Source organism: Pungitius pungitius, chromosome 6 (genome assembly GCF_949316345.1).
Source record: "Pungitius pungitius chromosome 6, fPunPun2.1, whole genome shotgun sequence".
Taxonomy (NCBI): domain Eukaryota; kingdom Metazoa; phylum Chordata; class Actinopteri; order Perciformes; family Gasterosteidae; genus Pungitius; species Pungitius pungitius.
In genome coordinates this window covers 20,311,958-20,327,142 of record NC_084905.1, presented here as the reverse complement: position 1 = coordinate 20,327,142, position 15,185 = coordinate 20,311,958, and the positions used below count along the sequence as shown (strand labels likewise).

Genomic DNA, 15,185 nt, shown 5'->3' with positions numbered 1-15,185 from the left:
CTTCTGCCACGTATTACACCCGGTTATGACACTCCTCCTATGATCTTGCATCACTGTTGTGATATTAAAGTCCCCCCCCCCCCTCCGCCTGTCGTCAGAAGACAACTCACTTCCCAAGTCGAAGACGCGGCTTCCGATCAACGCCAGGAAGGGGACACAACTAGAACCCCCCCCCCACAGAGAGGCATACGACCTGCAGGGGTCATGAGAAGACAAAGAGGCGATAACAAGGGTTATTTTGTGTTATTTTCCCAGACGGCCCTTTGCCTGATTGCATATTTATTTACGACCAATCCCTCATGGGGGGGGGGGGGGGGGGGGGGGGCGCACACATTGCTGTCTGGCGACTCCTGATATCATGCAGACTCAAATGCATTCACAGGATCTGAAGGAACATCCCCATCTGTGGTTTAATTGGCTGGTTGCATCAGATGTCTCTGCTGTGCTGAGAGCAGAAAGGGACAAACAAACAGAAAAAACAGGAGGAAGAGGAGGTGGGGGGGGGGGAGAGATGAAGGAGAGGGGATCAGGAGGCATAAAAAGCTCAGAGGAGGTGGGAGGGAAGGAGGTGCGCCTGTTTTGTTTTAAATTCCGGCCCAATCTAATAAAGGGGCTGAAAACACAGGGGACGACCGGCTGCTTCCTTCTCTGCCTTTACTCGGTCTGAAGACGCAGGTGTACTGCTTCCACCTCTGCTCTCACACACACACACACACACACACACACACACACACACACACACACACACACACACACACACACACACACACACACACACACACACACACACACACACACACACACACAGGTGGAGGTGGACGATATTCTGCACAACCTCACTGATACGCGGATGTAAAGGAACACTCTTTATAGTGCAGAAGACACACACACACACACACACACAGCCCAAATATACCTAGTGGCGCACACACACACACACGGTTGTCTTCTGCAGACAGCTGACAGCTTTATTGAATCACCGTGTCAGTGGGTGAGACGGCACACAGGGTGCGATTCGGCCTGCGGATCGGCTTATCAGGCCGTTACAGCCTGAGCCCTTTCATAGCCGCTCGCTTCTAAGCGCACACACACACATACACACACACACACACACACACACACCCACCCCCGCCCGCTGACAAGGTCACATCTGAGCCCATATTCCGGAAAACCCTTGAAACCCCCTGCACCTCCCTGTCCTTGAATGCAGCACACACACCGCGAAGCTAACGGCTAACACAGGAAGGGGTAACAGGTAGGAATCTAAAACGTCATTACAGGTATATGTGCCACAGTAATACACCTGTAACGTGCATGGCCTTCAGTATATGCTTTGGGGGGGGGGGGGGGTGTAGATGTCTTGTGATTGACAGGCTGCAGTCACAGGTAGAGCTGTGAGATTAGAATTTGTCACCCGCGTGTCCCCCCCACCATCAAAGTGAAGGGCCGCCCCCAAAAAGCTTTCCATCCGTTACGCAATGAGACCCTTTGGTTTAAAATCGTGTGTCGTAGCCGAGAGCGTCGGACAAACTCTGGTGATGCAATCACTCATGTGTGTGTGACGCACGATTGAAGAATCTGGATCAAACGATCCCCGGAGATGTTGACACACACACAAAGGCTCGGCCCCACTATTAATACACCTGCTCCACTGAGCTCGTTCCTCTTCGCGCCCCGAGGCCTCGCTCTCGTCGCCACGTCTCACGAGCTGGAAAGATATGACGCCGCAATTAGAAGACTTTTTTTTTTTTTTACGATCCGGATCAGGTGGTGCAGACTCGAGAGGCGAGCTTTGGGCGGAGTCACGGGAGTCCGTGCATAGTCAAACCAAACAGGGAGGTGAGACAATCTCTTAGCTCCTGCCCTGAGAGCTGCGTGGCCTGGACCAATACATCCCTGTATTTAAGTCACTTTTGACCCCTTCTGACAGTCCTCTTGCTCACTATGTGGAAACTACGCCATTTCGTTACACTCACTCTGCCAGCCAGCTCCATGGCGGCGCGAGACGTGGCTGACTCAGCTCGATCGATCATCAGAGATCCTTTCTATGAGAAGCAAAAAAAAAAAGACTCTTTTTCATCTGAAATATCAAAATGATTCAGTGTGAGCGGTCAGGACGCCATCTTTGGACAGCCACCCTGACCACAGTTGTACTTTCTGGTTGATTGAAATCACAGCTCTTGCTATTTGAAGTTAGTTTTAATGTCTTTTTTTTTTTGACGAAGACTTTTTCACACACACAGAGAAAAAAAAGCCCTCTTGGTGTGTAAGACGTGCATAACACACGGGGACGGAATGGATTTGTAATGACGGTGTCGTGGCAGCAAACGGTAATGAAATACAACGAAGGAAATAGAACACAACCGACGGCGTATCGACCTGTAAACGGTGCATCACTGACACTGCAGACGTGCACACGCCACGTGTGAGCGTTGGGAGGAGGTGTGCTTTATTATTATCATATTTAACCGGTCCGGCCCCAAACACAATAGTTCAGAGAGAAGAACGCGCCACATCTCCTCCTGCAGAGAATCTCCTGCAACAAAAAAAAAAGGAGCAGCAATGACTCGCCTCTAAATCAAAGCACAAAAAGCTCATTCTCCCTCATACCGAGAGGCTGGGGTTCAAAGCTGGACGCGTTCTACAGCCACGCGGACACGGGAGAGGATCGCTCACACAATAAAAAAAACCCTATTACACGCAGATACTCCAGCAATTCCGAGGGAAGGGAATGATGAAAGGAGCCACTGAAGGCTCGTAAATGTCCTTTATTTCTTCTTTTTTTTTCCCCCCTGTAGCCATCGGCTGACCTGGGGGCCGAAAACCCCCGGCACATCGGCACCTTCCTTTCAGCGGGACAACAGACTTTGTGTCAAATTACTGTCTGACAACAAAAGAAGCCGAAACGGGCCTTTACCTTTGAGCTCTGACGCGAGTCCAGGTGGACCTCAGTGAGGAATGTGAGAGGTTTTGGTCCGTCGCTGAGGTACTAGAGTGGGATGAGTCTGTGGTCACGGGGGACCTTGACCTTCGACCTTTTAACCACAAAACTCGAATGAATTTCGTCCTCGGGGTCCGAAGGCCTTGGATTTGGAGATATTTCATCATGGCCTTTCGGGAGATGTCTGGTTTAAAAAAAACAGCCTTCCGCCGGCACAGAGGAGCTGGAAATGTTAAAATATTCATCCTCCAACGAAAGAATGAGTTCTCAAGTGTTGGTGTGTAGTGACTCATCTTTGTTTACCTTTTGATTTTAATGAATCTAGATGAATTGAACAGATTCCACCTTCTATCAATCCACCTTGCCTTTTATTAAACATCAACTGTCAGGAATCCTCTAATCCTACAGACTACAAATAACCCGTTTTACCTCAACAGGGGCTCTTTGTTAATGCAGAGCTGAGCGTACCAGGTGACCACTGGGTCCTGCATCCCTATCAGACCCAGAGGAGGTCTGCTGAGTCCCTTTGAATCCTCCATCACAGCCCGGAACCCTCTGCCCCCTGAATCATCCTTCATTCCCCTCATTACATTCCTCCATTACCTCAAATTTGAACTTATCCTGAAGGGGGATAAAAAAAAAAAACCTTCATCCACTTACTGTGCCATATGCACCTATTTCTAAAAATGATTTTACCCACTCATGGCTGGGATAATAATTATAATCATAGCGCCAGGGCGATTCAGCTGGACTCGCTTCCCCTTTTCTGCCATTTTTAGGAACATTGCTTAAATTAAACTGAACCTAATCTTGTTCTAAGCTCCTATGAGTGTCAGCTAATAACTGGAATATGGAAAATCCTCCCATAATGGAAAGTGAGCATTCAAATCAGGCTTTCTAATCATCTTCTGCTTCTTTCAGCAGCACCAATGATTGCACTCTGAATATTGTCTCTATAGGCCCATGGAGCGAAGTAAACAAAAAGTGAAGATTCATCAGCTCTCGTGGCGCTTATTGACTCTGCAGTGGAAAATATGCCCGGCAGAGTAGTTCATGTGCTGTAGCTGTAACGCATCCATTAGCTTCGTCTCTGAGCTCATAACATGAGGTATTATATATATATATATATATATATATATGTGTGTTCTCTGCCCCCCCCCCCCCCCAGGTGTGAACACCTTTGGGATGAACCCGGGTGTCATCGATTGAGATTAAAACAAGAAATAAATGCAGAGCTGAATAGAAGGGAGCAGCTGCCGATGACGTCTCTTTTCTTATTTGGTTTTTAGTACGACTGAGTGTGTGTGTGTGTGTGTGTGTTATTATTAGCCTCTTTTTGGGTGGTGGCTGTTGTAACGAGGCGTTTCACCATACACCACTGTAAGAAAGGCCGGGGAGTGTTTAAGGGCTTTTAAGGGCTTCCCTTTGATGGCAGGGGGAGGGAGGGAGGCGGGGTGGGGGGGTGGGGGGGGGGGGGTATTCTCCACATGTGCATCTTTCTGTCATCGGCTTCCTATTGTCTGGAAAGGTCACATGGTCACGCAGCGATGGTTAATAGCGGACTTTAAAACGCAGGGTGGATTTAATCCCCGAGGGACAAACCCCTCCCACCTTACAGGACACTCTTCCCCCCCCCCACCATGTGAAGGAGAGGCACTATGGTATGTCCGTTTGCACTTTTGCTGCTGTAATCCTGTGACTAATAAAGGCTTATCTTTTATTACCACCTCATTTCCTACATTTTAAGAGCCCTTGTGTGCAACAGAACGTTAATGGTGGCATATCAACAGCTGCATAAACAATTTGCATCTGCACTCAGGATTTGCATGTGGACCAACCATCATGTCTAGACTCCAGACCAGAAGGGCTGTGGGAAGTCTTTCAGAGAAAAGAGAAAACGATGCCGTAACACGGCCGCGATAGCAAAGGTGATGACTCAGAAGTATAGTTGAACAAAGTGGTACCAACGAGCCGAGACCCAACCCTGCTCTGTGCCATCCATCACAGGTTTATTGTGTCCAGCTGCACACAATCTCATAAAGAATGCTCAATTATTAACAGGAACCATTTGCTGGTATGTGGTGAATTGTTTGTCAGATAAATCAATTTGTCTACAATTTGAACGCCACACACGAAAAGAATGAACTAGAAGGCTTGCATAAGAAGTCCTGAAGCCCATAAATAAGTCCCGCCTCCTCGTCTCACTTTGATTGGTTGCCTGAAACAAGTGGTGTGGTTCACACAAGCTGAGGAGATGTTTACGTTCATTACTTTACAGCGACGTGTAGTCATGTGATCGCACAAACGACACATGCACCTTACACACCATGCATGCCAGTTGTACACAAACACGAAGTACGGCAGATTTCAATGGCTTCTCATGTTGTTGAGCTTTGAAATGTTCTGGAATGTACGAGCTGTACAATCCACACCTAAATCTCCCGGTTAAACACAGCCCTGCACGCGCTTTGAAGTCACAACGCACCAAAGCATTCCTTTTCTTAATGAGCTGCATCTCCGCTGCTAACCTGACTCACTCAAACGCACGGCGCACTTACCGAAGACCAGACCGGGCCAACGAGCAGACGAAACAGGGACAGACCAAGAGGGTCGGACCCACCGGCCGACACCAAACAGACAGAGAGTCCCTCCACTCCTTTTTTTTTTTTGCGAAAGCGACAATACTGAAAGCCCCTCTGCAGATCGCTGTGATGAATCTGAAAACACTGATCAGTTCATCTTCCAGGGTATTCTTAGAAATGTAATCTGAACTACATTTTCAGTTTTTTTTATTAATATCCGTTCTGTTAACGACCCACAAATCATTCGGATGTATAACAGCGCTGTAGAAACGTGGTTGGTGTCGGTGCACAGCTGGATAAGAGAGGGAAGAAGTTCAGGGCCTCCTTCGGGGCCTCCTTCGGGGGCCTCCACTCTGTGAAACACAAAAAGCGGACGGACTTCCCAAAAAGCACAAAGCCTCCGGTCGCCGCCGGCTCGGATTCAGGCCCGAGCACAACGGGCCGATTATCAGGAGTCCACGTGGCCTCCATTGTGTCAGATTCACAGCGCTTCGCTTGTTCCACCTCCCACAACGGATCCAACTCATTTCACTCAGAACTCTACACGCACACACCACCCCGAGATGGCAAAGAGCAAAGAACATGGGACGAGTTTTTGACTGGCGGTAGAAAGCGACGCCCTCCGCAGAGCTCCTCCCACCAACCAGCTCCTCCCACCAAGTGAGAGCTCATCCCACCATCCAGCAAGCCCCTCCCACCACACAGCGAGCCTCTCCCACAAAGTGAGAGCTCCTCCCTCCACCCAGCGAGCCCCTCCCACCCAGCGAGCCCCTCCCACCAAATGAGAGCTCCTCCCTCCACCCAGCGAGCCCCTCCCACCAAGTGAGAGCTCCTCCCTCCACCCAGCGAGCCCCTCCCACCCAGCGAGCCCCTCCCTCCACCCAGCGAGCCCCTCCCACCCAGCGAGCCCCTCCCACCAAATGAGAGCTCCTCCCTCCACCCAACAAGCCCCTCCCACCAAGTGAGAGCTCCTCCCACCACCTGCGATCGAGGACATGGATCAGTCTTCCTCTGTGTGATGTTTTGCGTGTTGACACTCGTATGATGGGATACTTTTCACTTGATGAAAGTTATGATGTGCGTTTTTTAAGGCGTCCGCTGCCTCGTTAGTTTGTGGTGTTGAATTTGTTTGCATGAGCAGCATCTGAAAAGGACGATTTTTACACATCAGAAGAACCTTGCTCTTGCGTGGATCTCCTCGGGCTCTGGAGGGAGTTTTGTAAAGTCTGAAAGTCGGAGCCCGAGGCTCAGACCAAATTATTCATTTTAAATGATCTGTTGATGGTGGAAGGGCAACGTTAATGTGCGCGCTCTCAGTTAACATATAGTGTGAGATCATGCGACTTTGATGTAAAAATCATAGATTTATTTACAAATGCATATGAAGCCACATACAAATGTATTGCTTCTTTTATCACTTCAACTTCCTACTTTTTTCCCAAACATCATTCTTATTATGCAAGCAGCTTTTGAAGTAAATCCAGTCCACAACTTGTTTTTCTTAGAGAGATTTCATAATTGGGTTAAAAAAAAGAATGTCAGCGCTCTACCACGCGTTCATTTCCTGCCTTTTAATGAATAAGAATATAAAGCTGTATTATAAAGCTGACACCACAGTCGGGTCATCGAGCTGTCACATTCATATTCATCACGTTCAGCTCCTTAGAGGTAAAACAGTGGTTTGTAAGGTCCCACCCGGCCCACGTGGTCCTTTTAAATTGTAGAGCGGCTTTCATGTGTGTGTGTGTGTGTGTGGCTCAGACAGACACACCCGTAGGTCTTCTTTTATGCCTCGTTACAATCCCATAAAGGTGTCACACTGCACCTTGCACGACTGGTCCTTACCCCCTCGGCAGGAAGTGCTTCAGAGGAAAGGACGCCGACGTTGGTGGCGAGGACTGAAGCGGCCTGGCTTACCTGGGCGTCAGGTCCCAGGTGGAGAATTCGTGGTCGGCCTGGTTGGCGAGCGATGCGGCGTGGCGTTTGACCGCCACCAGCTCGTGGCCGCCCCCCCGGGCGGGGTCGCGGCTGCAGCAGGTACCCATCCTTTAAGCTCTATCTGGCCCGGACCTCACTGCGTCCTCCGGCTTCTCATCCTTCCGGAGGGTTTCTCCTGGAGCCTCCCGGCTGGTTTCTCTTTACCGTGAGAGCCTCGAGTCGCAGAGAAGGACGAGAGCAGAGGCGACTGCTGCAGACGGGGTGACCCACTTCTTCTCTGTTCCACCAGTTCAAACTGTCCCAACGAGTATCATGGACCTTCTCCCCTCCCCAGTGCTCCTCACATGACCTCGCTCTCTCGCTCTGAGCCGCATTGCTAATGTTTTGGTCTCCCGGCCCTCCTCCTCCTCCTCCTCCTCCTCCTCTTCCTCACCCTGACAGAAGTGCCCCTGTCTCCCACAACCAGCTTGGACTCACAACATTGTCTCTCTCTCTCTCTTGGACGCTGTTTAGCATCTGTGTGCTTCAATCCCTCCTTTGTGTCTGTCCTCCTTTGCTCAGCGTTGAACGCAGACGGCCGAGCTTTTCTTCTGGTCCAGGGCCGCCGCCGCCGCCGCGCTGCTAGAAGACGCGTGTGGGCTCGTCAATGCGGAGGAATTATTTACCACTCGGAAGGAATGCTCGGCATTCTAAACGTTTCTACGCATCCGAGGATTGTTGTTTTCAAAAGCGCGTCCTGGTGCACCGCGAACACGTTTAGACCCATCGTTTATTCCCCCTTCGTTGCACAAAGGGTGGACACTTGCTCACCCTTTCCCCACTGAGTGACACGTATTCAAAAGGGATGTTTTGAGAGTCTCGACAAAAGAGGTGCAAAGAACTGAGGACAATCAGGTGATACAAAGTCAATGTGCAGAGGGGACATAACTCTACAAACATATGAAGTTATTTTATAGCAATAATCCACAGTACGGCTCCTCCAATCAAATGATCTGCCTTATCAGCTGATGGACTTTGACGGACTGTAAAACTAGTCGCGTGTAGAGAACTAAAACGACATCAATGTCACTTGTGGGGGAAAGTCCTCAGATTAGCACAATGTAATCGGAGTTATCAGCTATGATGTTTGATCATGTGACCGAATGAATCCTGGCCTCACTGACACATCCTGTTAATCCTCAGCTTCAAGTCGACTAAATAAATTCCCTCACGGCAATTCTGAGATTTGGCATTCAGAATAGGATTTTGAGGAAGGTGTAACTATAGCAACCAATCAGGGAGTAGGACAGGTGTATGGGGGGGGGGGGGGGGAGTTAACCTGTAGATATCTTTACAACGCTGCTTTCCCCCTCGATTAATGTACAAGAAATCAAGAGCAGATTCTCCATCACTTATGTAAAGGGACCTGCATGTTGACATTTTAACATTAAGTGTGTGTGTGTGTGTGTGTGTGTGTGTGCGCGCGCTTGTGCAGTAGTGACATTTATTTGAAGTATAATTTGTCACAGAAATTTGACTTCATGAAATATTCAAAGTGGTCTAATTTTGTTTGTCTCTTTAGGGTGTGTGTGTGTGTGTGTACTATCACGTATTGATAAAAACAAAGAAAAAAAAAGAAAAATGTGACTTTATGATAATCACCATACAAATACCACATCAATCATCGGGTTCGGTCACTTTGTGAAACATAAGTTTACAGACGACTAATAGTGATCGAGTTGTCATTTTAAAACTGTTCACCTGCCCACACAGAATCATTATTAATAATAATAATAATAATAATAATAATAATAATGCATTCCGCAGACGAGCCTCGCTTTTGGATGTTAGAGGCCAAACAAATTCCTCCGTTTGTCGGTTTGTTCGTGGAAAATCAAAAAGCGCCGTGAATCGCCTCGCACGATAAAACACGCATCGCCACACACGGTCCTTGATGTGGATGCCGGGGGGGGGGGGGGCCTGAAAGTCAGAACAAGCGGGTCGGAGAAAGCATCTCACAGAGGCCTTTTGTACGGAACCGTTTCCACGAGCACGAAGGCCCGAATGAACCATTTGAAAAGAACCACGAAACGAGAAGCGACAGAATAAGAAACCAAACGGGGGGGGGGGGGGGCGTGAACGCCGAGGTCGAGAGGAAGCGTCACCTGACGTCATCATTGGCGGCTTGTCAAGTGTTCTTGCGGTCCTCGAACACCTCGCGTGACAACTGCACCGCCCCGAACGGAGCCTCAGATAGTGGCGTTGCATCCAAGTGTGGAGGGGGACAAAAGAAATGTGGCACCCCTTAGCGTGTCCTCAGATGAAGCTGCTAGAGGAGGATGTAAGTCGGATTAAAAAAGGCACAGAGAATAAAAGAAGCCCTTCAAGACTTCTTTTATCCGAGTGCGTCCGGTGTCATGAACCAATGAAAAAGGAATGTGTTAAAACACACACACACACACACACACACACACACACTCGGAGCTGTTGATAAATCATTAGCCAGCGGTGTTGCAGACGGAGACCTGTGTGGTTTCAGTATGAACAGAGTGAGTCAGGCATCAACACTGACTCACTCTGCGATACCAGGCGCTTCACATCACAAACTTCTACGGCATGAATAGAACAAGAGAACGAGACTTCTTCCCCTCCCTCGCCGGTGATGATGATGATGATGATGATGATGATGATGATGATGTGGGCTTCATCATCTGTTGAGCATTGATGAGATGCTACCTCTCGGGCAGCTACTTACGTTTGATCAAAACGTACCACTCGCGATCCAAAAGAAATGTAAAAATCCACTTTTCTCGGCTAAAGAGACGACATTCCAGCCGAGGGAGTTTGTTCTTTCGGCGCCGTGCAGAAACGCAGAAATGACGTCGCGGCCTGTAGCCATTTAACCAAAGAATCCTGATATTTGCAAGAATTAACAAGGAGGTCCAAAAAACAGCCTTTTTAAAAACGTCAAACCAAACTCACATCCTTCAGCATCCTGCCAAGGAAACATGGGACGCGTCCGGTGACTCATCGGCGGCTCTCGCACAGTCGGTCAAGGTCGTCCCGCTGAGCGAGGATGAATGAGAGCTGGCACTTCTCAGACTAACATCCCACCTTTTTTAAAAAGGTTCGACGAGGACGTTGGCCATCAAAGAGGGGGGGGGGGGGGGGGGGGGAGGACAGGACACGGTGGTCCCGGCGGCGTGTGGAGCAGGGCCGCACCGCTGACATGGCGGTAAGCTCCTTTGAGATAAGCCTCTTTGGCGGCGGCTTCGTGATACCATCATTGTGCTTACGCTGCCAATCATGCAGCTCTCCAATCACCCCCCCCCCCCCTTCCTAATTAACTCCCATACATTCCATCCCTTCTCTTTCATAAAATCAAACTTCTTGATCCATTTAGTGTTCCAAAGGGGGGGGGGTTCTCTCCTCACCCAAACACAAGGTCCGACATGCTATTTGAGCACATCCTAAGCGCTCTGCGTGGACGTAAGGACGACACCTGCAGCCTCGTCCCTCACAAAGATCCTGTGATGCGTTTCCATCTCTCTCATCGGTGGTGTTGTGTCACGTGACGTCATCCGCGCAGGACAAAACGTTTAGCCCCATTGGATGGATGAATTTCCCCCATTGTGGGACTAATAAAAGGAATATCTGATCTCATGAAGATTCTCTAACAGGCTGCTGGGGGCTCAGTACGGAGTTTGCTCGGTTGCCATGGCGATTGCTCAGGTGTCATCCCGGGACTTTAGTATGGATGTTTGCTCATGTGATAGCAGGGCGGGGGGGTTACATCATCACGTCTGAAGGGCCTCTTTGATCTAACCAGGACATGATAACATCTAAACTAGTTCGATTTTATCCTTCTGTTTTTACTGTGACTCACCTGCATACCCTAAAATACTCCCAGGGGTCATTGCAGCGGACTGTTTGAACTACCAGGTTGACTGGATTATATTTATCCGCCAATCCGTTAATGACCAAAGAAATGTTGTTGTTTGCACTTTTTTGTGACTCAGAAGCAGAAAACGCTCCGTCCGAGGAGCCAGAAAACCAAAGAATGTTATTGAATGTTATGCCATTTTCAATACCCTTAAATCCCCCCCCCCGGTGTAGCCAGTCGTGCAGACGGTCTTGCAGGAGCTTTACTTCTCTTCAGATGTGATCAGCCCCCCCCCCCGCTTGGGAGCCCCCTGCTGGGAGTGGCTGCAGGATCGGGAAGGTGGAGGAAGGCTCAGCTGGGGGCCCCTCGAAGGGGGAGTGTGTGTGTGTGGGGGGAGGGGGGGGGGGGTTTAGGAGTGAATCACACGCCACATCTGTTTGCACGGGCGGCGCAGGTAACACGAGACCAGAGGCAGAGCCGGAGCCTTGTCTGTCCATCACATGTCTCGGAGCATTACCTCTGAAGCCTGGGAGGTGGAGACCTTCAAAGTCCCACCTACGTCCCCTTTGTCCTCAGCGGGGGGACTGAGGGTGGGATGTGGGGGGGGGGGGGTGCATGTGCCCACGTTGTTGACCGACAGGAACAAAAACCAAACAGAGCCAGAGGAAGAGCCCCTTTGTTGCGTGCGGGTCGTTCGCGGCTGGAGACACCAAATCTCAGACGCTTTTTAACCCCCCCCCCCGCTTCCGATAAATGAGTCACCGTTTAGGCGGTTGCCCTCGGCGACCACTTTGAGGCGTTGGGCACTCGGCGCTTAGCGGCTAACAAGCAGCACGTCGCTGCTCATCGACGCGTGGCTATTTGTATCCTGCAGATTCGACATTATGCTTTTTATTCTCTCCGGTGAAGCCCGAGGGACGAATAAGTCACGCTCAACCGTAGGTTATGGTTTCATTAGAAGCATGTCGAGAGCGCCTGCCTGGTTCCGTTAACAGCACTAAAAAAAAGATAAAAGCAAAGCTGAAGACACAAAGAAAAGCTGAAGAAACGCAGAGGGAGCCGTGCTTCTTTCTGCCAGACATAAAAGCATGAAAAACATTTTTTTGGGGGGGATAGAAGAAAGTCTCCAGGACAGAAAGTGGTGGAGCCCTGGGGGAGAAGGTGTGGGGGGGGGGGGGGGGGTAGTTTCATGTTAAATAAACACAGCCTCCAGATGAACCAAAGTGAATAGGATATTGTATTTCACGGTTGTTATTACTTGACCATTTTGTTTCTGTTCAAAGAAGAGGCCAATTAAAAGTCCCACTCTGGTTTCCTTTCACACCTGATCCTGTTTGTCGCAGAATAAACCGCCTTTAAGGCAGATTCCTTCCTCTCATTAAGTCATCCATCTTTATTATTCCATCTACCGGAGTGTAACTAAATGATCAGAAGATCAGCCTATTTCCTTTTTGGTGAAACATTTCTTGTTTAGGGATTTTATGAATTAAGACTTCAGGCTTAAAACAAGGATGTTCCTCTCATGTCTGACATATTAAAAGATATATAAAATAAGTTATTTGTGGGTCGAACCAAAAGACACTTGCAGCCTCCTGATAAAGGCCTTGCATGATTGTATTGCAGTTCTTCTACCTTTGGAATCACCAAGGCTGAAGACTCATACAATCGAGGGGAAGGGTTTTTTTGGTCCAAAACATCAACAAACTGCCCGCTAACAGCTTGAGAGGCAATTAAGATACGGGGCTACATGTGAAGGCTCAACAAGAGAATGTTCGGGAATGAATCAAAAGGGTTTTTTTAAACCAGAAATTCAGAAAAAAAAAAAAAACAAGGATATTTTTTTAAACAGCACGCCGGAAAAAAGACACACGCACAGACACACATACACACACACACACAAAGTGATTACTGCAAACCACAACAGCACATCAGGACGGATTCTGGGGAATTTTAATCCGTGTCAAACACAACAAAATAATATATTGTATAATGTATTGCTACATTATCTACTCAAAATCTAAAGCAACTTTCGCCCAGGAAAATAAACGTGTTTGTACTGAAGCAATCAGCAGCTGGGACGGCGACACGGACGACCTTTGCCCTCCGTCCATCTGCAGGGACACTGAAATCTCATCCGTCAGGAAGCAACACTAAACCCCACCGAGGGAAATCTCTCAAAAAGGGAGATCACAAGACGTCCAAAACAGCAGATTTACCGACTCACTCTCTATTTCACAGACGCCCTCCTGTGAACGTATGAACGTGGCGGAGGAATCAATTATCCACCCGACCAGGAGCCTGAGAGGCAAACCGCAGGCCTCAGGCCAGCCATCGGGTCACGTGCTTCACTTCTGGATCTACGTGGTGTCGTCCGGTGATTTATTCGAGAACTATGAACTATTTGGCAACAAAATCGGTTCAAAACTCATCAAAAGCAGATTTTTCACCACACTTCCATCATAAGATGCACTCTGTTCATCGAGTTCACCCCACCAATGCAATGATGATGCTATAAATATTTTTACTTATACAACATTTAGCGTAGTTACTCCCTAGCAGAGCAGAGAACAATCCTACGAAAAGAAAGGGCTTTCAGACAAATCACCTGTTTTCACCCGTTTGAAAAATGGAAGAATTGTGAAATGCGGAAAAATAAGAACAATTAATAAAATATTTCGCGTTACTTTCAGGACAACGGTCAAAATAATCTGGAGATAGAAAGACTGCTACGACTGTTGCTACGAAACAAGAAATTGCCATGAAGAAAAGTAAGTGGATCATTTTGGAAACAGATCTGCATTTAAAAGTTACCGCACAGAAGCACTTGTGCAAAAATAAAATGCATTGTGGTCTGATTTTTATAATTCTCTAATATTTATACAACAGCCTCATGACCACCACGAAACGTTTTGAGGGTCAAAGGTCCTTTAAAAGTTGCCCCGCCTCCCGCGACATTACAGCAATCCATCACAATGAAGTAATACTCGAGTTGTGCAAGGAGTACACGACGACGCTTTCCAGTACTCGTGTACTTGTTGTGTTTCCGAGGTACTCAGTACTTCTTCCACTACTACACATCCCAGTAAAAGTCGTTACAGCGTGCGACACGTGTTCTTCCGGGCCAACCAATGAGCGCAGGGGAGGAGGGGAGGCGGTCAGCAGGTGAGTCCCGGTGGACCCGCCCCCCCGCCCCCGGACACCGGGAGTCATAACAGTACTCACTTTATGAAGTAACTGGCCCCCTCGCTGGTGAAGCCTTCCTCCCATCCCTGAGGCAGGTCTGCGGGGGGGGGGGCACAGGGAGAAACACGTTAGCGAGACTTCGTCGGTGACACCTGTAGCCTCGTCCCCCCGCGCGCGCCCGCGTACACACACACACACAGGTGAAGTGCACCCCCCCCCCCCTTCTAACTAGCTTAGCTAAAGTTGTCGTTAGCTACCTGAGCGGATCAGGTGTCCGGAGTTTACCGGTTCAGCGGAGCGGGGATGGAGCCAGGTGGTGTTCCGCGCCTCATCGCTGCCGCACGCACGCGCGCGCGCGCGCACAGAGAGAGAGAGAGAGAGAGAGAGAGAGAGAGAGAGAGAGACAGAAAAACACCTGTTACACCAACGGCAAAACACACCGGCAGACCCACCGCCAACTCCCGTTAACCCGGGGGATACGGCGCGATAAAGCGCCCCCCTCACTCCCTCCTCTTTACTCACTTGATGAAGAAGACCCTCCCGTCCGCGCGGACGCCGTAGGACCAGTGCTCAGGTAAAGCGTCCCGCCCGAGAGGCGCCGCCATGATCCGCTCTGAAAGTCCTATTTCACCTCATTCCCTCGCGCGGCGGAGCGAGCTCAGCGATCACCGGGCCAGCG

General features: G+C 49.2%; 1 protein-coding gene across 1 annotated transcript in view; it reads right to left on the bottom strand.

Annotated features, from left to right (window-relative positions):
* LOC119196058 (pleckstrin homology domain-containing family A member 7-like) overlaps positions 1 to 15,151 on the bottom strand; it is a 61,055-nt gene extending 45,904 nt beyond the window's left edge. Inside the window, exons 1-3 of the mRNA XM_062563002.1 lie at positions 15,029 to 15,151; positions 14,764 to 14,840; positions 14,546 to 14,603 (exon numbers count right to left, since the gene is read on the bottom strand). Coding sequence (XP_062418986.1) covers positions 14,546 to 14,603; positions 14,764 to 14,840; positions 15,029 to 15,111 — 218 coding nt within the window. The 5' untranslated portion in view covers positions 15,112 to 15,151. The remainder of the gene's footprint in view (positions 1 to 14,545; positions 14,604 to 14,763; positions 14,841 to 15,028) is intronic.
* Between the last annotated feature and the right edge of the window lie 34 nt (positions 15,152 to 15,185).